Source organism: Clinocottus analis, unplaced genomic scaffold (genome assembly GCF_023055335.1).
Source record: "Clinocottus analis isolate CAN_PGR_092001 unplaced genomic scaffold, fCliAna1.0.p SCAF_25, whole genome shotgun sequence".
In the NCBI taxonomy this organism is placed as follows: domain Eukaryota; kingdom Metazoa; phylum Chordata; class Actinopteri; order Perciformes; family Cottidae; genus Clinocottus; species Clinocottus analis.
Window position 1 is genome coordinate 762,380 of NW_027175987.1, and position 25,786 is coordinate 788,165.

Here is a 25,786-nt window from a genome sequence, read left to right on the forward strand (position 1 = left end):
GATAATTGCATCTTTTTTTATTTCAATCTCGAAGCCCCAGCGTGAGATTAGAGAGCGTGTTTGAAGACAATACATGACACTGACGCTTTTATCCAAGGCGACTTACATTTTTGCAATTCAGGGTTAAGTGTCTTGCTCAAGGACACACAGATATGGACTAGCAGAGGCGGGGTTTGAACCACAGATCCTCTGATTGATAGGCGGGCCTGCATGGGTCACCATGTGGAAATGCTAGCTAGACGGACTGACACGTGGAAACAGGGCACACCGATCTCCGATCGGATCTCACGAAAAATGTTCGATTTAAAAAGCACCCGAGCTATTTTTAGTTTGTCTTGAAGCCGTCAGTTTTACGAAAGCAAGAAATTCTGTAACTGTGACTTCAAGTTTGAAGCGGAGAAGTCCGTCTGTTCTGAATAACCACATTTCAAGAACATTTCCTGAGAGTAGGGTAATTAATGCAACAAAAAAAAAAAAAGCCAAGGCAGGTCTGCGCATACCGACAGGTTGAGACCTCTCTGCACTGCGTTAGCCACATCCCGCCGTACCTGCTTTCTCTCTCTCCGGCCATTTCGCTAAACGAACACGAGCAGGATGTGAGTGTCGTGTCAGGGCTCTTTGGATGTGTGTGTACATTTTAGAAAGCATGTGCCTGTGTTTATACTTGTGCCATTGCAGGAGCATGAAGTGGAGCCTAAACTGAAAAAAGATGTGCGTTTCCTCTCCCTAATGGCTAATACGAACCAGACTTTACCTTGCACTCAATTCAAGATGCACACATGGGTGTGTGTGTGTGTGTGTGTGTGTGTGTGTGTGTGTGTGTGTTTTCCCGTCTGGAACGTCCGAGCTCCTCATTAGAACACAGAGGGTGGCGAGAAGCACCGTCGTGATATAGATCTGAAGTGGGACGGTACAGTCCGCTTCCTTCTCGCCGATGATCGGTTATTACAAATTTCATCCGGCTATTTGAAGACGCGTTCACACATCGCACTGCAACCCTGAAAGGATCCAGACGTTGCCCGGAGGAGCTGCGAGACCGCAAATGTCCGAATCATTCGGGGGCGGACGTTAAACGGAGTTTGCCCCGCCAGCTTCCTCGTAAAAAAAAAAAGAAGTCTCAACCCAAGAATGCTAAGCTAACTCATGCAGTGTAAAAAGCCACAGACATTACTAATAGGCACTTCCTCCCTGATTCAGAGATGCTCTGCAAATACCCTTTTTTTTTTTTTTTTGGTAGATTAACGCTCATTTTTAATGCTCCGAACGACAACTTATGTGTGTTTTATTTGAGTTTAAGTCCACACAGATACTGGTATTGAAAAGAAACAGCTTGTGTTGTAGTCAGATTGTTGTAAAGCACTTTCTAAATAAAAAAAGTAAGTAAAGATTTATCTGTTTGCTTTGAAATTGATGAAAAAGTAAGATATAATAATAGAAATAGAGAAAATTGAGGATGCAATACAATGTGAGAAGGCGTCTGACACTGGCAACAACAGTAGTAGTAGTAATAGTAGTAGTGTTTTATTCAGTCACAATGCAATGAATAAAGCCCACATACAGTCTAATATGACTGAAAAGGCAGAAGCAGAGTGCTTATTTATTCCTATTATACATTTTTATCAATTGAGTTAGCTCTCAAGAAAATTGACTATAATATTAAATAATGTAAAACCATAAACTATGAGATGCTACATGTGTGAAAGGAAAATAAATAATGAAAGACCATAATGAACATTGTCCGGAGGTCGTGTGAGAAAACTGCTTCAGTTCTCAGAGCTGCAGAAAGTAGATGTAACATCCTAACATTCATCTACAGCACTCCTTCCATTTCATCTGTTTTTGAATGATTCGGGACGAAAAGGTCGCAGCTATAACACGCTTTTCTGCCCCCACGAGGCCGAGAAAATCTTCAAATGCACGTGAAACACCGGGTTCTCATCCCACCTCTGTGAACCTCCTGCCCCCTCTCTCTGGACCAAGTGCTCTTCGTATATTTTTTTCTATACACATATCTTTCACTCTCATCCTCTCGATTCGTTCTTTGTATCCGTCTGCCCCTCTCCACCTATCACCATCCCTCTCTCTCTCCTGCTGTCTCCATTTCCCCGTCTCCTCCCCTGCAGTGGATAGGATTAGGGTCAGGCCCCTTTGGCCAGTGGAGCAAGTGACAGCTCTGACAGGGCCCTGATTTCACTCTTGTGCCTTCTGTCACCTCCCTGTATGCCCATCTCATTTTAATAATGTAAATATGGGGCAGGCTCAGGCCACAGAGAATATTCTGTGTCCGGCTGCTCAGCCACTGGAACCTGGCGCCACACCTGAGCACTTATAGTTGCTGGGTTTTCAGACTGATGTTGAATACAGAACTAGCAAAGTAAAGGTTGGTTTAGGGGCGTCCAGGAAAGACAAAAGAACCGGCGGGATTGACAAAGTCCTGGAGAACATAAAACATACAGGGAGGGACTCACAAAAGGCCCAGAGTTTATATCCTAAGGATGGTTCAAGCTCCAAAAACACAGATCTTACATTTCAGATGTAAGCTGGATAGTCTTTCATTAGACCCACCCTGGCTGCTTATGTCCACTTCTTTCAATCATCACACCTGTTTTTTATGAAAGCCTATAGCAAGATTGGACATGACATCATCAGGGTCCTTTTTTCAAACTCTCCCGCTACAGAAGACATTTAAATAAGCTTCATGTGTAAAATTGCCTCTTCGTACGGTATTTTGTATGGATAGAATTTGAGTTTAATAATCTTCAAGACAATAGTTTAAACTACTTTAGGACATGTGAGGCGTCTGTTTGTTTCTTTTTCAGCGTAGAAATACCGAAAAGTTTCCCAGTTGTGATTACAACCTGGAGTTTCTACGTCAGCACCATATTTACAAGTTGGGAAATCTCAATTGCGAGAAGTGTGGTGTGACACGAATGCAGCGTGAGCGAATACACTTTGACCAATTTCACCAGCCAGCCTGCACAATCGTCACCTGCAGGACCTGAGTTCATTTTGTTGAAGGGGACGCTCTATCTCATCTAAAAAAAAATAAAATAAAAGAGCATTTACCAATGTGGATACTTAAAAACGGACTGATCGGGTGAATGCTGGTTTGGCTCAGACGCGGATGCTCTTCAAGATCTACCATGAAAGAGGATGATAGGAAAACGGTAAACGAGGCCTTTGTTTCATCCTGATTATGTTTCCACTCAGGGTGGCTGAGTCTGGTCTGGACGGCCGACCAAACCAGCCACAGATGCGACACGCCAGCTTACTGCAATTTAGTGGCACAGGAGAATGACCTCAGCCTAATGTGGATCCCGCCATTCCCGGCCGCCCCCTCCTCCGTATACCAAAGTGCAGGAAACTGCAGAAGCCGTGAGTCACAAAGCTCTCGGCGGGGCAGATCTGTTTGTAACTATCTGTGAAGCCTTTGATAGCTTTGCTGTTCGCCTGTTACGGATGTGATGCATGATTTGGAGGCACTTTGCCCTCCTTGATTAAAGAAAAAGGCCTCTTGGTCGGTAGGATTGCGGCCCCTCGGTACCACACAGACACAGAGGAGTGCGCCAGCGGGGCTTCGTTAACCTTTTTCACCTCTGCTATCCCTCAGCCTCACTCCACCACTCGCGCACTCCCCCAGGTTGTCCTCTAGTGTTACCTTTGCTGGCTGGCTCTCCCCCACCGGGCTCGTAAAATGTAGGGTTTGATCAGCGGCGGGGTCTTTTCCCGTTTGATTTAAAGGCCCCTAATGAACTGACTGATGTTCCATTACATACAATCACAGCTTAGCATGTCCGGGGAAGTTAGTGTTCAGCGGTGTAACTACCACCGAGTGCATGCTGACAGGACATGCAGATACACTAATCACTGTTTGATGGGGACCGTGTGTGTGGTAGAAGAGATCCCAATGCCGCCGGAGTCTTTGACCTGAGGCTTGCCGTTGTTTCTCATTAAACTCCTGTCTTTGTACTAATATTTAGTGCCCGTTAGTGTCCATTTTTGTAGTTTCACTGCCTCTATACACCGTCTTTTTGAACATTAAACTTGTACACACAGCTGAGGCACACAGATCTATCCAGATGTGGGAGGTTAATCTGGAGTATTGGGTCAGTCTGTCTGGGGATAAATCAGACGGAGTAATCTGCCCTGTGAGGGGATGGAGGGTAATTGGTCACATTTGACCCCCCGGCCTCGCGGACTGTGGGAACGCGGGCTTTATCTACCAGCGGTAATTGGCTAATGAAACACTTCCGCAACTCCTCCACTAGATTGTCATCCACCGGTTGGGATTGGCCGAGTCATACACGTGTGTGTGTGTGTGTGTGTTTGCGTTGTGTGTGGCCGGCACAAGTCGCCAATAGGCCCGTGCGTGCGGCCCAGAGCGTGCGCGACCAGTCTAGAGAAAAGGAAAATGGCAGGATGCGGAACTCCCAGTGGCCATCTCCACCACGTTATCGGCAGCATCGGCCTCGCGATGCCCGCGGGCGCACTGATACATCGGCGCATTATCGGTCGTGTGGTTGCAATTACATTTTAAAATTTGGGCCTCGAAGCAGAAATGCTTAATGTAAGTCAAATGGCATCTTTGGCCCGAGGCGGGGCTTTTTTGTGTGGCGCACAACCGGGCCATGAGCGGGTGTTCGCAGCATTTAGATCATTCTCCCGATCCCGCGGTCGATACGACGCATGCCCCCGTGTCCGATTTCATTGAATTTTTCTCATGTTTTATAGTCGTTTTTTTTTGTGTTATCGGTCTTCTGGGCAAAGCCGTGCCCGCATCAATCGAAAGACGAGAAAACCAGGGTGGGGAGAGTGAGTTGGGGGGGTTGGTAGGAGGGGTACTAAGAAGGAAAAAAAAAAAAAAAAAAGAGGCTAAAGTTACGGTGGTGAGACAATGTCTCTGAGGTCCCATCAAGTGAGCCATTCATAGATGCAGGCCTACCAGTTTGTGGAGCCAGGGAGACACTCCGATAGAGTGGGGCCCAGGGTGGCCTTGTCTTTTTGTCCCAAGCTGACCCCTGCTCTCCCGCCTGGCCTCTGCGCCCCTCACCTGGCCTGTCCCAGCGCACTGGTAACAGGATACCTGTAATTTGCTCTAATGGCCTTTGAAAGACCTGGCTGGGCTAATCCCCGGAGTACTTCTCCCAGCAGCGCCGTATGAAAAGGGTGGGGGCAACGGGGCCGATCGCGAGTCCTGAAAGAGGACCGGCCTCTGGATTGTGTGTGAGAGAATGTCACCCCTTGCGGCCGGGGCTGGGGCCGAGGGAGTGCGGGAGTCAGCTTTCAGCGGATCACCACCATGCGGCTTGTTCACATGGCTTTAAAAAAAAAAAAAAAAAAAACTGGGCCCGGCTTGTAGGGGAGAAGATTGTCTCTGCTTTACACCTCCCTCAGTGGCTCCGTCTGGCAGGCAGGGGGAACTGGCCGAGGACCAGCCTGCGCACACAACTCTGACAGAGTGCGCTTCAAATCGTTTTTGTAATGTGTGCAAAAGGTGTTTTCTTCATGGGATGACATTTGCTCTCTCCGTAACAGAATAGACGTTTACTCCCCACCCCGGCAGAAATAAAGTTAAAAGGGATCAAGGGGACGAGATAGTCGCGCAACAATAATGATCGTGATAAAAAAAAAAACGATGCTGAACAAAACGCTGTGGCCATTGAACGTGGACAGTGATTAAAAAGACAGGAGGAAAATAATCTTATCCGTCTCATCTCGACTCTCATCCCTCCAGAGATTTGAATGGAATGTGGGAACAGCAAGTGATATGTGGGCAGGGAAGACCAGCCCTCTGCTAGTCTTTTCTCTCCTTTCTTTCTCTCCTTTCTATCCATCGTCCTTGTTTCTTTGATGGGGCGGGCCGCATGCAGGGGAAAGTATACTCGCAAAAAAATACTCACACATGCAGACCGGTCTTTCTTCTGTCCCATACTTCCTCCGAGGTAGAAAACGACATTGTGCACACGGCCGTATTGAAATGGCGGCAGACATGAACAGAGTGATTGAGAGCGACGGCGTGTTTGGACCCGTGAAAGTTCCAGCGTGCGAGAAAAAAAAAAAAGGAGAGGCGCAGAAATATTCCTGTTTCTTATTTCCTTTGCTGATACTTAAATTATGCACTTTATACACGTTGTGCGATGAAACGTGAGCCGGCTTTTGAAGGATTCATCGCTGTTTAGGAAGTCAGAGCTAAATTAGGCAAGAGAAACACTGTTCAGACTCCCAGACAGTCGGAGCGCATTTGAGGAACTGAATGACTCCGCTTATCGTCTTGAACGTGCTGCTTGTTCTTATCCACTATGTGTACTTATATTGTAAAAAAGGTATCGCACCGTAGCTCAAATATAACCCACGTAATCACGAGCCAGGACGTACACGTCTGCCTCTCAGGTGACGTCGTGTCAAGAGCGAAAAAGGAAGGAGGTTGAAGTGGACGGATGGGTCGAACAGACAAAGGGCTTTCACTCAGGCGACCCGTAACACACCAAAAGTCAATGTTGACTTATTTTACCTTCCTTTTGTGATGTAAATTACCTGTAAATGTTGTGTTAACAACATATTTATTTTAACCCAGACCACAACCTTTTCCAAATCCCAACCAAAAAGTGGTGTTGCCTCAACTTAAGCAGTTCAAACAGACTATTATTAACCCGAAACACAGCTGCACTTCACGCTTGTGTTGCCCTAAATGCACTAAATGCGAGCAATAACTTTTTGTAAGATATCACATGAACGACGTATGAGGATACGACGGCTGCTTTGACGAACATGTGGTGGCTGATGAGAGTGAGGGCTGCTCACTTCACTTCATTTCATCCATCGGATATCGTGATGATATCCTTATATCGATTTTATTATCCTGTGGCGAAAAAACCCTACGATTTGTAACTGCAGGCGGCGTGTTTTGTGTGTTTGTATTTACGTGTGTGATGAGTCCAAGCCCAGCTCAGCTCGGAGCCGACATACTTCATAGCTGTTGAGGGATGAATAAATCAGTCCAGCGAGAGTTAATAGGTACGATGCGTGTCCGCCGACACGCCGCCGCGGACGGGCCTGCGGGGAGGGCGAGGAGGGCCGAGCCGAGGACACGGAGACCAAAGAGGTGCGACCGAGGAGGAGAGAGGGACAGACGGGCAGTGAAAGGCAAGCTGGCAGATGGGAGACAGGAGGAAGGAGAGAAAGACAGGTACAGTTTGTAGAAAGGGAAGGAGGGACTGCCGGTAGATGGACAGCTGCTCTGCTCTGCAACACACACACACACACACACACACAGACACACACACACCCTCTGCTGGAACATTAGAGCTCACAACTGGTAGTCACAACTCCTTAAAAGTGACTGTAAAATCCAGAACTGGGTCGGTCCATTGAACCAATAAAGGCATTGCATCATATGTATTTTAAGGCACGATCGTGACACTTATTCAAACACAAACAAATGTCATAATTCAACCACTGTGTGTATGACACATTATGTGACTCAGTCGGGGTGTTTTTACATTAATAAAAGTGAAATTTTGCGCAAACCCTCAACATTGAACCAAAGGAAATGAAGTCTGACCCTTAAAGTATGAATGGAGAGCATAATGAATGAAGAGCATAATGTTGCTTCTCCTAACCTTAAAATGTATGTCAAATGGACCCAAAACCTCATAAAAATATCTACAAAATTAACTAGAGGGGGGTGGGGCGGGGGAGAAATCAATTGGAGTAAACCTTCACTGCACGACTGATTATGAATTGCACAGAAATATCCTTGGCATGCCTTCAAAAGTCTGAGCACAATTAGTAATTGAGTCAAAGATGACCTAATTTCTAATGTTATGTAATATATAGGGCAGAAAATCATCGTGGCACCCCAATCAGTCATGTCAGAGCAGGTACGTTTGCCTTTTAAACGCAGATGCAAAACACCTGCTCTCTCGTTGGGGCGTGGCCAAAAGTGCTCTTGTTTTTTGCTTGTCCAGCAGCCCAATCTATTGTGTTGCAGTGCACCCAGTTTGTGTAATACAAGCGTGCGTTAAAAGCACATATGACCACCAGGTTAAAGGTGTCCTTTCCACTGAGAAACAAAGCAACCTGCTGCACCCGTCAGCCTGACCCTGAAATGACGTTCCTCTCGGATTCTGTCGGGTTTCGTGGCACAAATCAGATTTCAATCAGGAGAGGACGAGTCGGACGGTTGGGTAGTTTCATCTTCTTCTTCTTCTTTTAAACCAAAACACGACCGAGGGAATCCCTCAGCGTCTGCTAATCAAGGGGCCGCGTTGGATGGATTTTGTCCCCCGGGGTCAAAAGTTCGCTTGATAGCGTATACTTTACCGGGAGAGACTCTCAGTCGTCCCCTGAAGTCGTGGTTCATCAGGAGGATCGTGTTTGCGCTCGCCTTTGACGCAGTTCGGGGTGTGCTTTGTATATGTGTTTGTGATTCGACTCTATCCTCTGGTTTCAAATAATAGTCTCTGTGGGGCTGATCAGTGTTGTTCCTGTCTGTGCCTCCCTGACCTGACCTGCCTCGATATGACACGAGAGAGGCAGACAGCTAAAGAACCACACACATGTACCCTCCAAAAACACATACAATGCCTTCAAGTGGTTCTAGATATTCCAAGACAAATCAATAAACCTTCCTAAACACCGACAAGCTAGCTAACAATACTAGCGTTGGAGTTCATATTCACAACGAGCATACCGCGGCTGCTTCCAGTGATTTTTTTTCGCATCCTCTTTCTGAGAGCGTGGATTACACGTTACTATTCAAACTATTTCAGACTGTGTTCCCCGTGAACACAGTCTCTGTCACTGCGCCACTGTCATATCCTGCAATAAATTGAAGATCAGCTTTCATATCGGCCCACTCGCCGCAGTGAGATCACCACTGATCCAGTATCACGTGCCAGACAGCAGAGATATTGGATTTATTCAGTCGGGCGCACGAAGAATTTGCCATCAGACTCAGTTCAAACTTATTGGTTTAAAAAATAAATAAACAATGGTATCTCTCGGACACAGGGTTCAAACACAGTGGTGGAACTCACCAGTACTCTGGTCCAAATTCAAGGAACTTGAATATTTCCATTTTATCTAAATGTTTTTTCTCCACTGCATTTGTCTGACAATTTGTTACTTTTCAGACTAGTTTCCATCCCACTCCTGAAGAGGGAAAATCATGTGTTCCTTTATGCGTCGAGAAAACTCTTAAACTTGATAAACTATGTAAAAAGCCTCTCGGATCAGCTGTTGGATTCAACAACTCTGTTCTCAGAACATAAAAAGTATACATATGTTTTAGATACGTGGTTCTCACAGGACAGCACCGCTACAAACAAATGATGATTTCATAGAAGATAATGCACATATTGCTGTTGATTAAACGACTATGTAAAAGTGAAGTAGTTGAAAATTAGAACAACCTTCCCGTGCCGACACATTTCTAAACTTGGATTTGGTCCGTCACCACATGCTAAAGGCCATAATCCTTTTTATGTGGCTCAACATTTTGTTGTCAGGGTATAAAACAGTGGCCTCTGCCCCAAATTCATGTTATGATTATGCTTTATGGACTATAAAAGGAAAGGGCAGTGTGCAAGCGTTGCTCGTGTGTCTCAGCTGCAGGTAAAACTTGTCCAAATCTGATTCTCTTTTTTTGTCATTGCAAGTGCAAAAACAAATCTCTTTTTATTATTATCAGCATATTCAGAAAAGTCAACTGACATTTCAGGTTTGTTTTCTCGCTAAAACAAAAAGTCCACAGCAACTTTTCCTGAGGCTTTCCAGCTGGTATGGCAACGACGCTAAAAAGAGGACAGTCTCTGTTTGCCGAACTGACGAAGAAGCTCAACGCAGCAGCAATGTGTTCGCTTAGCAGCGCACATGCTAACGAAAAACGGAAAATCGACGATGACTGCGGGGGTTTCAACGTCATAAAAGGCCCTTGAAAGCAACACGTTATGTCTCAGAGGTCCACTAAGTCGTGTAATATGTCACCCGAACACATCTGAAGGCAAATCTTTGTGTTTGAAGTCGGAGAGAAGAGAAACACGCTGCCATCCCAGCCTTCTCCAGAGTCTCTCTCTCTCTCCAGGAACTCTCATTCGTTGGCGTGTCATTGCAGGCCCAACTTAATGAATCGTGCCAAACGGTATAAATAGTGCACCCTCGCAGGCAGTCATGGCGTTACAATCAGTTGTACACACGAAAAGTGATGAAAGTTAGTGTGTGAAGAAAGAAAAAGGCCCGCAGGGAACCACTAAACAACCCAGTTGTGAAACGATTGTGACGTCAAAAAAACAAACAGATACAGGTGACTGATGATGAAGAACTTGTGGGATATTGACAATCAAAGGGGTGATCACGGAGAGAGTTAGAGGTGGCCGAATGTCTTCTTAATTAACTCCTAACTAGCGACCACCTAGCAATACCACAAACCTCCCCGGGTGGTTTATGTTAGCGCTTTGCAACGCTTCAGTTTCTGCCCGGAAACACCAGCACACCAGGAAAGTGTTTGGACGAGTTGACTCCTCTGGAGACTTTTATTTTTTTTTTTATAAAGCTCAGTGTTAGGGTGAGAAAAACCTGCATTTTAGAGAGAACAAAGAGCTGAATTAAAGAGAATTCCAATTTTGGAAAAGGGGTTAGATATGACAAGCACTTTGTTTGTGATGGAGGTTTTTAGTGGAGGGACAGAAAAGCCTCAGACCGACTGTGATCTCTACTTAAAAGCAAATGACTAACAGGTGTAAATGGAAATGTCCAGACGTTGTCCTTCATCCAAGTGACCACGCAGAAATGGCGAAAGAAACCTTCCGTGTTACTTGTTGGTAAATACATGTCAGGCCTCTGCAGAGAGCAAGCCGTTAGTGCCTCCATTAAATGTTCAAGGACAGAAGGAGATAAGATGACGTTCTCTGAAGCCGCTGATTTGCACCCGTTTAAGATAATGTCTGTTAGTTACCTCTCCTCTGATCTCAATGTTGATCAGCGTGTATGAAATGATGCTCATTTGTGCAGCTCATTTATGAAACAAGTGATGTAACCTCTGTGAAATATTTCTGGTTGAAAAAAACATGTAACACACAGAGCTGTGCCATCAGTGTCTGATACTATATAATGCATAAAATGCAGTGAATATACACTTATATTTCATTGAATATGCATTATATAACAATTTTAAAAGGATTTTATAATGGATGCTAATTTTTAAAGGGATTTTTTTTGTTTTTAAATCTCGCATACCCCCAGGGTTAAGAACCACTGCATTACACTGTGGCGCGAGTCCATCTGCAGATGCTGAATTAAACTTACAGGAAGACAAAACTCGACTTGATGTGCTTCGTTTAACAGAAATCGCCCCCACACGTCACACACAAAGGTATCGGAGGGAACCGTGGTGTCCGCGAGACAAAGTTGCATAAAAATACTTGAACATAATAGATTTTTTGGGGGGGTGAAAACACAAAAATTGGGTGCACAGCTCCCTCTGGAATTAGGCGAACGAAACCCAATCCTTCCCCACGTTGTCCTTTGTAATAATTCCTTGGTATTTTACTGTACATTCAAGGGTTAATGTCCAAGTTTCCGTATCACACCACCTGTGATGGCCTCCACTAGAGCGGCCCGTTCTCATGCTAATACCTCAAGGTGTTTAAAGCAATAGTGAGTGATGCGGCCTTTGTCCGCGCTGATACACACAGGCGGCGGCTTCGCCCGGTACCAGACCCTTCGAGGGGGTCACGGCAGATCAAAGGTGCCGGTCACAGCCATTAGGCCCGGCAGCCCGGACCCGACATGAAAAGCTTGTGTTTTGAAAAGGAGGGCAGAAGGAAGAAAAAAAACAACAGGGCCCTCTTCGTTTAAAAAAGCAAGCAAACTGTGAAATAATTGAAAAGGTATGTCAATCAAGGGCAGGAGCACAGCGGGAACTCCGAGATTCCCAGGCTCCGCTCTGGTTCGAGCACTGAGCCATGGAGGGCTGCTCAAGGGGGCAAACCCAAGAAATTAAAGACCCGAGCAAAGGAATAAAAAGAAGACGGGGAGGAAAAGGCGCAGAAAAATCTCTTTTTCCTCTCTCTCCCTCTCTCTTTTTTTTTTGCTCAGTCTTTCACTCTTTTCTGCTTCGAATTTGTGATGAAAGGAACCATTTTGCCACACTTTGTAGGGCCCCATTCAAGACGCTTGGTCATTAATAAGATCTTGTCTAGCTCTTCACCTCTCAGGTGAGTAACAAAGACTTATTCGGGGCGCAGCAGCCATTGGGAGCGCCCCCCCCCTCCCCCCTCCACCATCTTCTAACCAGCACCTTCACTCTGTACTCGCTCCCTCCTCCTCCTCCTCCTCCCCCATACCATGAGTCTGACAAAAGGGAACCCCGTGAGAGTGTCTCTCTCTTTCCTTTCTGCTTTTTTTTTTTTTTTTTTTTTTCAAAGTCAGAAAAGGCTTGAATGATCTGACGTTGGGCTAACGTCCAAAAAAATGGGGGACGAAAAGAGAAGAAAGAGTTAAAAAAAAAAAAAAAATCTGGGTAAAAAGACTTTTTCTATGCTTTTAAAAATCCCATAGAGGAGAAATAAATGGCAAGTCCACAGTTGACTAGACATGTATAGTGCAGGATTTGCTTGTAATGGCAGCTTGAGCTTATTGACAGTCCCAGCCAAAACATGTCAAAGGTTAAGAGATCTTGCCAATTGCAAGTGGGAAGCCAAAAGCACCTTTTTCATGAGCTCAATAGGGCCGTCGGTTGATACTTGCTCAGCAGAACGCGGGCAGGAGTGACCTTCAGTTTCCAATGCAACTCGGGAACAAAGAAGGAATTTGTCTCCGTTGTTTCTCTCTCTTCTTTTCTAATTGTGATATTGTTGAAAAATATTTGAAACTGTTCTTGAATGAAAATGATTCACGGCTTATCAAAAAATACTTTAATTATCTCTAAACGTCTACTATTACACAAGAAAAAGGGTACGAAGGATACATTCATGTCCGTTTTTTCACAATTTTCACCAGACCACAAGTTAGAAAACAAGGTTCATTAAAGAGAAGAGTTGAAAGAGTTCATCAAAAAAGCCCAAAATGCATTTAAAATGTTCACAGATGTGTCCAACCTAAATTTAAATTGTTTTTGCAGCGGCCTAAAATGTCACAATAGTTTTAGGATTTCTTAAGAAGCACCAAGAATCCAAGATAAATCATAAAAGATTGAATGTAATAAAAAACTGTATCAATAATAACGCAACTTAGCAAACCCTTTTCTTCCAGTGAAGTGACCTCTGGATTTCAGCAGTTATAGGAAAACCCTCTAATAGCTTGAAATACCTCACTCTGATTTCTCAGGCTTTCAGCACAATGGAGTGACTTTTCAAAGGGGGAGGGGGGGGTCGTGGAGGGGGGCTGTGAGTTATATGGATCTAACTGGTCTTTATGGATGTGTGGTCAAGCGTCCAGAGCCCAAGTGATTCCTGGAGACAATGTAAAATCCCCATTTCATGTCCTCAGATCTTTTGTGTCTGCCGGCCTGCGACACCAGCTCGTATGAAAGACGTGACATGAAGGCTACCTGTGAGGCTGGAGGAGAGAAAGTATACAAAGTGCCACAGAGATTAGTTTAAGTGCTTCACAAAATGATTGGTATACCATCGCTACAGATATCAGCCAGGGGACGCCTACCGTTTATTCAAGACTACTTCCTAGCGCTAACCCTTTTTTTTTCTTTTCGTCTAATTAATTTTGGAGCTTTAACTGTTCACTAACAACTCGTTGCAATGTCTCAGATGTGACAAACATCCTTTTTCCCGACACGCCCACTGTGCCTGGAACTCAAACCAGCAAATAATGGCTGGCACCACTTACAGGCACCAGCGGTTTTCATTGGCCTGGACTAATCCCCCATAAATCCTTGCAGGGCTCCGATCACCTGCCGGGCCTCGGCTAATTGCTTACGAGCCCCTTGCACGCTCCAGGTGCCACCGTAGCACACCCCGGTGTCTGTAAACACAGCTCGTAAAGGAGGAAGGCTGCCATCAAAGTGCTAACGTTTCCTCGGAGGATCAGAGGCACGGCGAAGGAATGATAGGGGCGCAGCTGGGCCGGTACCTGGATGGACTCGACTCCAAGGCATCCCCCCCCATCCCCCCCTCGCCCTCCTCCTGCTCTCCCCCTGCAGCTGTGGCGAGCGGATGGAGGGCTTCATTTACGCGGTCCTGTCCGGGGAAGAAAGACACTCAACAGGAGTGTGTGTTTGTTTACCTTCCTCGTGGTCTCTTTGTACTTCCTTGGGGCCAGTGCCGAAAGTAGATGACGTCACGTGGGGAGCAGCACTGGAGACGATCAGAGCAGAGCCATAAAGAAGAAGAAGAAGAAGAAGAAAAAGAAGAAGAAGAAGACAGTTGGAGATAGTTGCGTGTTTAGAATGATGAGAACAGCGGATGTTTTTTTAAAAAAAAAACTTTTGTAGACTTTCAGATGTGCCCATTGACAAAAAAGTCAGTGTGGGCAGGTTTGCGTGGAGGAATGGTTAACCAAACGCCAGACTTTATCACGGGAGACAATGATGTTCCCTCCTCTCCCTCCTCTTTTTTTTCTCTCCAAGCATGACCACAATCGTTGCCACACCTCGACCGAGTGTTTACTATTGAAACCAGGAAAACGAAGCTCCCACAAGCTTTGCAAAGTGCTTATTTTTGCCCACAAACCACAACCTTTCTGAAACCCTCACCAAGTACTTATTTTGACCAAAAATGTGCTCTTCCCCGGAATTTCACACAGTCCTTTTAGTACCTAACCTTTACCAGAGCGTTTTCATGTCATAACACAGAAATCAGACAAAAAAAGGAAGATCAGAAAACCGCTTTAATGTGTCGTTCTCGAGGGCATAGACGAAGAGGATAGTCGACTTCATGTGTTAAGAAAGACTTCAAATTGTGAGAACCGACCATTTAACGTCTGTTCTACAAATACATAAATCATTATTTCATCGAAAAACATTTCAGCAGTTCAGCTTTACTGTTACAAGCTGGATATGCACGAATAAGTAGGTAGACAAAAGCTGCATCGCATTGAGTTTATTACCTACAGGCTGAATTGCTGGATTGGTTTATCCAACGAGACAGAGGAATTACAGCTGCTAAAATGACAACTTCCTTATCTACCAGCGTTGAGCCACCCTGTCCTTCAACACCTCGATCTGGTAACGTCTTTACAGCATCTTTCCAAAGCCAACAATCCCTTTTCCCCCAAATGCCCCACATGGCCTGGCCTTTAAGCGGCAACATTGCATGTTTTCTTTCCTTGGTTTCCACGGGTGTAACTTTAAGATTTCGTGCCCTGATCAGATAGCAGGCCACATCAATCAGGGCGCTTTTGAAGACGTAAGTGGGCGAAAAGAAATATCATCCAAAAAGAGAGCTTCATCTCGAGCAATTAGCTGCTATTCAGAGCCCTGCGGTGAGCCTTCAGGTCATCTCCGAAGCATCTCCCTGTCGTAGCCGTGACAATTGGTGTGCGCCCGTTGTTCTTGCACGCGGACAACAACAAAAAAACAGATCGAGAATGAGCCACATGGGACTTGTTTGCAATCAGTGCCCAGAGGAAACAATTTGCCCATAAGCTTGCCAGCTTTTATTGGTGGGGTGAAGTGAGTTGGAGGAGTTGCTCAAGTGGCCGGCAGACGCCGGTTCTGTGTCCTTCAGTAAAACAAAACGCAGGCGTCATCGGGGCAGAGTGTCACATCTGGAGGCAGGAGGCTTAAAAGGACGCAGGCTCGGACACTGTGTATGCCACAGAAGTGTGTTTTACAAATTTGATGCATCACAGGTCAAACAAAACATCAGATCAACAATAGGGTATCCGTTAAGGCCTCAGCCTAACCCTGGACCCTAACACCTAATCCTATTTATTGTTTGAATTGTGTTTAAAGGTTGGACATGGCAATTATATATTATTGGAGACCTGATTTATATGTTTAATTTGATACCTAACATGTTTTGGGAGGGTGGAGGGGGGTGGGGGGTATATATATATCATGTTTTTCCTTGATTTGTACCTTGTGACCTCAACAGGTCACGCTTTAATAATTTCCCGCCTTTTCTGGTTTGATCAAATCTCAACCTTTTGTGCGAGAAGCTCCAAACCTGACAGGTCTTCTTACAAAGGGAGCTCTTTCGAGCCATTGTGCATGTCATGTGTATCTGTGTGTTGTTTTCTCTTAACCCCCCCCCCCTTCGCCAGAGCATATGGCTGTCTGGTATTCTAATGGCTAATGATAGACTGTCTTTTGATGGGGAAACTCCCAAAGCTACACGTTTCTAACCCAGACTCTTGTTCCCTCTTTTATTTTCCAGGCCTGATGGAAATCCGATCTGTCAGTGTGGGAGTTGTTGCCATCAAATCTGTCAGCACCGGGCTGTACTTAGCTATGTCCAAGAAAGGCACGCTCTTTGGATCGGTGCGTATACAACCCGGCAACATTGTTTCTGCAGGTCGAGGCGGGGAGGGCTGGGAAAAGGGAAGGTATGCATGTATAGGGGTCCCAAATGAGCCGCCTACCCAAGCGTGCTTGATTCTGCGGCAGTAAAGGGAATCTTCTGCTTGGAAAGTCCAGAGGGAGGTCAGAGTGTCGCAATCAATCATGCCGGTACACCTGGGCCGCGGCTGATGATACCTGCAGCTTGGGTTGGCGTGTTCCACTGTCAAAATAAATAGCAGAGACAAGACACCAGACCAGCAACGACCCAAAAAAAAAAAAAAGAAGCCAGCTGGGCTCCTTTTAAAAGCCTTCGCGTGCCATCTGCCAATTGATGCTTCACACAGCGAGCTTTGAAAAGTAATCACCTCCTCTTTGTTACGACGCATCAGACCTGAGGTGTGTGGTGTCTAGCTCATGTATTTACATCTCGGGTAAGTAGAAAAAAATCAGGGACAAGCAGTCAGTCAGCAGCAGTGATAAGAGAAGTGCCTTCAACAAGTAAATAAGACATAAGCAGATATGAAAGCTGCCATAAGGCAGATGAATCACGCCGGGCTCATGCTAGCCAGATGCCATCACAGGCAGGGCCTCATTACGGTCGCACGATTACGATCTGGAAAGGGAAATGCAGCAGAACCTCTTGTCCCTACAATAGCTTTCAAGACTCAAAAGTGTCTTTTTTGGATTACCTTCACAGGTTAATATACCTGAAGATAAAGCTCCTCACTTCACTAGAAAAGGTTAGAGATAGCGAATGTCATAGATCTTAACATTACATTTTGAAAAAGGTATGTTTTAGGTGCAACTTTCTTCAGTCTAATCATTTTACCTGTTTTGCTAACCCAAATTATTCTCAATATTTGTGCTTAAATGTATGGTATTTTGGGTTTTTTGAGTTGTTTTTTCCCCTGCAACTGAAACCATTAAAGGCTGGCATTCAAACATAGCAACATTTCATTCATTCCAGTAGCAATGTCCCAGTCACTCGTGATATTTCACAGACCTCATCGGTGATCAGTTTTCAGGGATCCTTCCAGATGAAAACTGAAGTGTGTGGCCTGTATCTTATTGCAAGTAACCAGAACATTGTTTCTGGAAGGACATGTTGTGTTGAGGTTAAAATTCTTAAATGATTCGAGCAGCACAAACGAAATTCCACTGGCAAAAAAAACTGTATTGAGTTGAAAAGCATGTGGTTTGGGTGAACCAAGCCTTTAATTCGAGACAAAACTTCCATTGTGGCCTCAAAAAGACAAACCAGCTAAATACTTGATGCAAAAAAAAAATCCCCCACGGTAATCTACAAACACCTGGGGAATCGTTTACTGCAACAACAGACATTAGCCTTGATGCTCTTCTTGGAAGCTGGCCTAATCCGGCGGGAACAGCCTCTTAACCCTCTCTGTCTTTGCTCCGTCTGATCACAGGTGAAGTACAACCCGAGCTGCAAGTTCAAGGAGCGCATCGAGGAGAACGGCTACAACACGTACGCCTCCCTCCGCTGGAAGCACAGCGGCAGGCAGATGTTCGTTTCGCTGAACGGGCGAGGGAAGCCGCGGCGGGGTCACAAGGCTCGACGGAGACACCCGTCCACTCATTTCCTGCCCATGCTCCCCTCCTAGCCGCCCAAGTCTGAACTCTGACCGGCGGACCGGCTCCCTCGCCTCCTCACACTAGTGTCGATCTAGCCGTGACGGCAATCTTTATTTTTATTACTCCATCCTCCCGTCACATACATGTACATTTGTTGAGGGCTGTAACAATTGTAGATTTAGCATAATATGTACTTTTAAGTTATTTCCTCTAATGATGTTCAGTAATACAGTCGAGTGGTCCTTTACCCAGGCGTCTGTCTCTGGCTACGGTATCGGTCTGGGTGTCTGAACTGCATGTAAAGCGGTGTTGGGATGACTCTAGGAGGCTGTGAGAGGACTGCAAAGGGGACAGCAAGGCTATTCGTGATGATCCGCTAATTTAAAAGAAAACGGGAGAGCTTCGTGGAGCAAAAAATACTCTTCAAAAAAAAAAAAAGGGAACTTTGGGTCAGCTCCAATCCGGGCCATAGCTACCATTGACGACACAGATTTTTGGGGATCTTTTGAGGCGTTTGAGTCACACTCCACAATTACATTTTCACAGTGTACCATGTTGAACACGTCGCATATTGACCATCATTTCAAATTAGGAGAAATTTTAAAAAATATTTGCCAGCGTCTGAAATGGGAAATCTAAAACATGACGTAAAAATAGCACGATGTCATGTGCGACACCGCTGCTCCATGATAACATTCTCATAAACTGGCTCATGTCAAACTGCACTTCACTGAATTCACATACAAGCATGTGGTTTTTGGACATTTTATGTATAAAATGGCATCTTTATATGGTTGAATCTGACTTATTTTAGGCCAATGCAAACAGATAAATGAAAAACAAAATAGGTATATCCAACAAAATTTAATTCATGCGGAGTAAAGTTCCACTGGCAAAAAAACTGTATAATCTCCATACACAGATGCACGTATCCATATCCAGAAATCATTGTCCAAAATGCAATCTGTGGCGATCATTAAGCTTTTTATCGGCTCAAAAGGAGCTTGCAAACGAGCTAGCTGGGAAACGATCTCTTAACTCCAGTCACGCGCCTCAAGTCGCTAATCGGAGTGTTGACGAGGAGCGAGAAACCAAATAATTAACGAACAATTCGGGGGTTGGAGGGGGGGGGACTTGAACTCATGCCCTCAGTATTTTTTAAATCCTGGCTACGGCCCTGCTGCAAAGCCAACGTCCTCACTGTTGCTTGGGATATACTGTACTGACACTACTGGATGAGAGACACTGATCTGCACCTGAACTGTGCAGAGGAGATGAAAATCTCCGTGACTTAAACGCATTGACAAATTAACCGTGTATGTCTACGTATGACAAGAACACAAAGCTAACTACTGGGATAACACGCTGGATTTTTTTCTGAGATGACCTTTGTGTGTTTTGAGCATGCTTCTGTCGGACTGCTTCTCCCATTCAACAACCCACAGCTAGTAGGAATCAGTACAAGAACAAAAAGAAGAAGAAAAAAAAATGCAATGTCTCATCTAGTCGCTGATTCTTGGTCCTTAGTTCAGTTGTGAAATAAAAAAAATATACGTTTTGAGTCATGTAATGCATTATAGCAGACGTAGGTAAAGCAGATGTCACATAGCAGCAACTTCATTAATTTTGTACACAGTAGTGAAGGGTTATTACATACTGCCTCTCTCTCTTAAGTCTTGCTAACATTTTCTCAACAAGACTGTTGCTAATAGAACATTTAATATATTTAAAACATTTTGTACTCTAACTGTTTGACGTTGATGTTTATTGTTATTGTCTACTTTTTGTGTTGGATTGTAGTCATACTGTTTAAAAAGTAAGGGGAAAAAAAAGTAATCAAGTCCATATTCAGCTCATTTTATATGGTGTTACTACTGGATATCGGTACACATGTGATCCACTTATCATAAAAAGCTCTCAGCTCTAGGCCAGTCATAGTAGGTTGTATATAAGGCCAACGTCTCAGAACAAACAGTCTTTAGATTCATTTCGGCAAAGTAAAATCATTTGAGTGCCTTGGTCCATGCTATTCAATAAAAAATGTGGATAAATCACGAGTCATGGCTCACTCCCTTGCGCTACAGTAGCTAGCGGTTTGCAAATCATGTCTCCGAAAAAAAAGAAGAAAAAAAAAACCCCGGCATTTTAATCCTGTCTCATGCGTGACGCTGATTGTTAAGTGTTGGTAACATCTCCATCAGGGCTCTCAGACATAATCCCCCTCCTCATCATAATCATGACAAAACTCCCAGCAGGAGAGGCGTTGATGTGGAGGACCTCCCCGTGTCTGATGAAAGGTCCGCGGTTATGAACTATGCACCCGAGCATCAAGGTCATTTACACACAGACGAGCCCTCCAGTGGCACAGGAGGCCACTCGGGTCTTTTCAGCAGAACAGAAAGGAGAGTCGGGGATGAATAGTGGCTGTTTGGGGTGAATAAAGGCCAACCTTTCAGCTTGTCATAATGTGAGATTACTGTGACGGGGGTACATGTCTGGTCAGGATGGCGTGAAGTCACACTGTAGTTCAGCTCCAAAGGTCTGGGTGCAGCACACAGATATCAGTATGGGGGGTCCGGCGGTACTGTTGCCATGCAAATGTCTTTGTCCTCAGCTGTGCACCCTTGAGGGCTCGTTGCATTTCGGAAAGCAAAGACTACTTGTAATTGTTCCTCCTGTTGCTGTTGCATTCTGTAAAATACAGACGCCATTTGAAAAGTAAAAGTTTGGCACATTGGGACACGCGCTCGCTCACTTTCTTGCTCAAAAGCCGACGAGATCGATGCCACTTCCATGTCTGCACGTCTCAAAATGGAGCTGGCACCAGCAGACGGCTAACTTAGCTTAGCTTAGCCTAGCGTGGGGGAACGGCAAGCAAGTCTGACACGTCTTAAGTTCTCTAGTTTGACTCAACTGTACAAATGCCTGAGTCTAAAAATGAAGGTCCCATCTGAGACCTTAAACGCCGAATTTACATGTTTACTTTTTTTTTTGTGCAAGCTAGCAAGTTCGCATTCCTTGTACAGCTGACATCAAGTGTATATGATCCATTTTTCAGCTGTTATGCTTCCTTGTCAGGAAAAAAAAAACAACACACAGCTGTGCAGATTACAGAACATTTCACTTTTACAGCTCTCTCTGGACCTCGCTGGCACAGACCCACTTCAACATGCACGGCACAAAGCGATCCCCATTTTCTGCCCGTTCTCCCGATTCACCCGCCTCTCCGTCAATTTGTCGTCCACCTTTTCTCCTCTACCTCTCCTCTCTCTCCTTTTTTTAACCGTCCAAGAATCTCCTCCTTTCTTCTTGGCCCGAGGGTGCGGACCGGCCGTTGGTGCCAGCTCCAGGGACACCGAATGGGTAATTATCATTGCTCCACCACTGTCCTGTCAGTGTGCTCGCCAGCAAAACAAGAGGGATCCTTTGGAAGTCCTGATCAAAAGCTTTGGCCTTTGATCACGAGGCAAAAGGAAAAACCTAAACACTGTGCAAAATCAACGAGGAATGTCCCAAAGAGGGCCTCGGGAGAATGGAAATGACAGCCGTCCAGAAGACACCCCCGGGCCCCTCCTCCGCCGCGACGTGTTGATGTCCAGAGCACAGGTGTTTGGGCTGTGTTTGATCTGATCGGTGTAAACAGAGGACCGGGAGCGTGAGTCATGCGATGATGAGGATGATGATGATGTTGTCGGTAAGGCGTCCGTCAGACAGCACCTGGTGGGCCGCGCGGCGCGTCATCCCCCTGTGCTCCCGCGCGGGGCCTCTTACGCAATATGAATTTGCTCGAAAAATGTCCGGCCCACTTAAGACATCACAAAGCCCGTCGGCACTTCAGCGCAGGCACGGACGCGGCGGCGCTCGGCCTTAAGGTGTTCGGCGCGACCCGATTAAAAATGGAGAAGGTTACATTGACTGCTTCGAAATTAATTCGCAGCTGAGTGACGGAGAGAAAGTAATAATGGAAGCCCGTTTTGAGGGCCTGAGCCAAAATCTACAGGGGCACAAGTCATGCTGCTTCAGCGACAACAAACCACAGCCCCTGGAACCTTTGAAACCCTGTGTGGTCATTTTCTCTCACAGTGACTGAAAAGAACTGTGGTGGGTGGGAAAGAAAAAAAAAAAAGAGCCCCTCGCCACTCATAATACCAATCTTATGTATGTAGACGAAAATGGGAGGGATGGGAGGGGCTCGGGGGTGGCAGACGGACTAAGGCACAATTTTAAAGCGCTTATTGAATTGCCATTACAGCTCCTGAGACTAATTGTGGCTGTTGTGTGTCTCTCGGTGGCCTAGGGGGCTCTGGAGTGGCCCTGTATGCTCTTACTCAGTGGGGTTTTCAGACCGAGTGGCCCTGAAAGAGAACAGGACCACCGTAGATCAATGGCAAACCTTTCACTCTTTCACAGGCCCTCGCTAATCCTTCTCATTTGTCTGCCATTTGTTGAGGCACATTCACAGCTCCCTGAATTTAGGATTAGGCCTTGTTTTGTTACAAAAACAGCCCAAGTTATAATGCTGAATAGATGGACTAAAGGGTGGACGACGGATGAGTGTGTATGTGAGTTTGTGAGCATGTGTGTGTGTGTGGTTATCAGGTATACACTACATACATGTATGTTTGACCAAATTCATGAGAGCGCAGAACCAGGAATGTGTCTTAAATCAGATTTCGTGTGCAACAATGACAGTTTTTGTGTTTCCTTTGCGGAGGTTTTGTTGCAGCTTTAATGTTCACACAGTAACAAAGATCTTAAAATGTGCAGAAGCCTTCTCAACACTGTATACTGAGTGATGTGAAACAATGCCATGTCTAACACACACTCATGGAGTGATCATTTGTGTTTATGTGGCACAAAATGTCCAAAATCTTGAACACAAAGTGGGTGCATCCCTTTATTGTGTTTACCCCCGATTTCATGCAAGTTCAATAAAAAGGCGCAAAACTGTCCAGAAAATTATGTTTGAATAATCCTTCTTAAAAAAACACATAGGTTCGCACTATTTGAATATTTACTTGCTTACGCTGTGTTTCTATTTATTTCTGTCGCTTTCTTTGAAAGGCCGCAGTCGAGGTATCTCTCACTTCGCAGACTTTAATGAGGTGGCAACATATTTTTTTCCAATATATATATTTGAATTAAAAATATTCTTTGACAGCCTGAATGCCAAAAGAGGAAAAGATAAAAGTATTTAAAAAAAAATCTGCACTTTGAAAATAGGATATATATTTTAAATACTGAACAAAGTAGGGTATGTGTAATAATTTAAGGCCTGTTCAGTCAGCATGAACTTGCTTTGGTTTGTAACCGCTTCAAAAGCAAAGACTTACCGAAACTAAACTAGCTCTGAGAACTTCCATTTTCCAGAAAAACCAGATATGTGATGTTATCGACGATGTGCATTCACTTGTACAAACACCTCGAGACTCTGACATGATGTAAAGGCACAAATTGAAAATAGTTTCAAGTAACTTTGAAGCTACTTTAGAGGTAATAAACGGCAAATATCAGAGTTGAAGAGGGTAAAGGTTTCCAAGGTATCATTTACCGTAGCGTTGCTCCGTTAAATAAAGAGCTTTTACCGGCTCCGCATGCGGTCTTTTCTCATATGTCCGCTACGTCATCGGAGAGCAAAGACAGAGTTCACTGTCCTGGGTCTCCTTTTGAAAAGAAACATTTCATAAGAAAGAAAGCAAAGCGTGAACAAATCGATTCCTCGCAGTCAAATACCTGCAAAGGAAATGCAATTTCATGAAAGTTGCAACGATGCCCCTGTGAAGCCTGGAGTTTGTCCTCGCCGTGCTCCGTCTGAACCCGAGCGGCCGCTCGGACAGTCTTGGCAGCCTGCAGCGGAGCCGTCAGACGGAGGGCCTTCTCATCACTGAGTGGATTAGTGTTCATGTCTGAAGCCACTTACTGGACATCAGACGGGGCTGCTGAGTGGCACATGCGCCACATTTCCCCTAAAGCCCTGCCATGCCACGCCGCAGGTATGCGCCGGCCGAACCGGCCAAACCCCATGTCGGGCATTCTCCGGATGCCTCCAGTCGTGCCAGACACCGGGGGGACGAGGCGAAGAGGTGGACGGAGGGATGGTTGTGTGAACCGGAACAGATGAGAGGAAAAGTAAGGAAATGAAATGATTGTTATTCTCATATGGGCGGGTAAACCCCAAAAGGGTATTGTGTTAGCGAGACGTACCGAGGGAGAAGATGAGGATTACTTGTTCGGGTTGAAAGTTAGGGAGCGACACGGACGTAGCGGTGTGTGGCTGCGTGGTGACGTCAGCCGGGTGGCACAGGACACACTGTCAGTTTCATGTCTCCGTCCGCACAGCAAGTATGAAACTAGAGCGAGCAAATGGTTAGCTTAACTTAGCTTAGCGTAGCATGGAGCCGGCAAACAGCTCGTCTGACTGTGCAAAGATGAAAAGAAATCCACCGGCAAGCACTTCTAAAACTCCCTATTGAAGACATTATATAAATGGCGTTATATAGACCTAAGTGTGTAAACGGCCAGGGGTTTGATGTGCTGAAGCTATTTCTTCGCCTGGAGCGGTAAGTTTCACCGCGATGTTGCCAAGCAACCATTGGAGACTCGAGACTAAACAAATGCGATATAATGTGTTAATTAGCGCGCTTTAGAGGCGCTGGTAAGCACATTTCTTTTTCAACGTTGGACAGAAGGCAAGCTAGCAGTTTCCCCCTGCTTCCAGTTTGTAACGCTAACCTCAGCTAATTAGCAGCTGGCTGCAGCTTCAACGCGGCGCAAAGATATGTGCTCTCTATTTCCTCGTCTCACTCTCAGGAGAGAGAATATATCCTCGCCCTTAAATTATTATGTCCTCACCAAGCTTCACATTCGCCGTTGTGTCGGAGCAGAAAAGGAAAAAGAAGGAACAACGTGCCGCCAACATATTGAAGCGCATTTTAAAGTAGAGGCCAGAATGAAAATGTGTCAAACAACGAACTGTCGGGTGTCTCGCTTACCCGGGGACAAAATCAAAGAGAGATCTAGTCAAGAGTGCAGAAGAAGAACAAGAAAAAGAAATGATAACTAAATAGTTGCAGTTGATTCAGATTACTGATCATTTTTCTCCGTCAACCATTGTTTCACTCTGAAGTCTTGAGAGACAGTTGTGGGCACCAGAGGCACACACACATCAAAAGACCTCTTCATTTAATGTAGCCTCAGCTACCGGCTACGATGCCACGACCAACTTTAGTGATACAGATGAGAGTATACAGGTTGCAACACACCTGGTAAACTGTCCAAAAAATAAGAATGTGATCCAAATGCACACGAGCAATCAAAATAAAATCTTGAGGAAGATGATCACAGAGGAGGTGGCGGCAGCCTTAAGGGGCACAGACCAGCAGAGGCCGGCCAGCAACATGTTGGCCGACATCCCAGTCGACATCATGAGGTTGTCTTTGGCTGTTGGTGACTGGAAAAGACCAAAGTCAGTGCCGCTTCATGCGAGGTTTTAGCCGTGCCAAAGCCTATCCGCCCTGCCCCTCCAGCCCCGGCTGTGTGAAGTAATTCCTCATGCCCCGTGAAACCAGACAGACTCTGGGTTTTGTCACGGCGGGCCTTTTTTTTCAACACTGCAGTTTGTTTTGCTTTTTCATTCAGAGATTAACAGGTGTATTTTTCTCCGTTTAAAAGCGAAAATATTTCACAAACAATGTTAGAATCTGCTTTCCTTTTTCCTGTCAAGGATATACGACGTGA

The 25,786-nt window shown here is 45.3% G+C and overlaps 1 protein-coding gene across 2 annotated transcripts in view; it reads left to right on the forward strand.

Annotated features, from left to right (window-relative positions):
- The window catches only part of fgf22 (fibroblast growth factor 22), a 28,432-nt gene extending 8,354 nt beyond the window's left edge, over positions 1–20,078 (forward strand). For both annotated transcript variants that reach the window (XM_068591489.1, XM_068591490.1), the window contains 2 exons: positions 16,332–16,435; positions 17,884–20,078. In XM_068591489.1, the coding sequence (XP_068447590.1) occupies positions 16,332–16,435; positions 17,884–18,078 (299 nt within the window). In that variant the 3' untranslated portion in view covers positions 18,079–20,078. The remainder of the gene's footprint in view (positions 1–16,331; positions 16,436–17,883) is intronic.
- Positions 20,079–25,786: the final 5,708 nt, after the last annotated feature.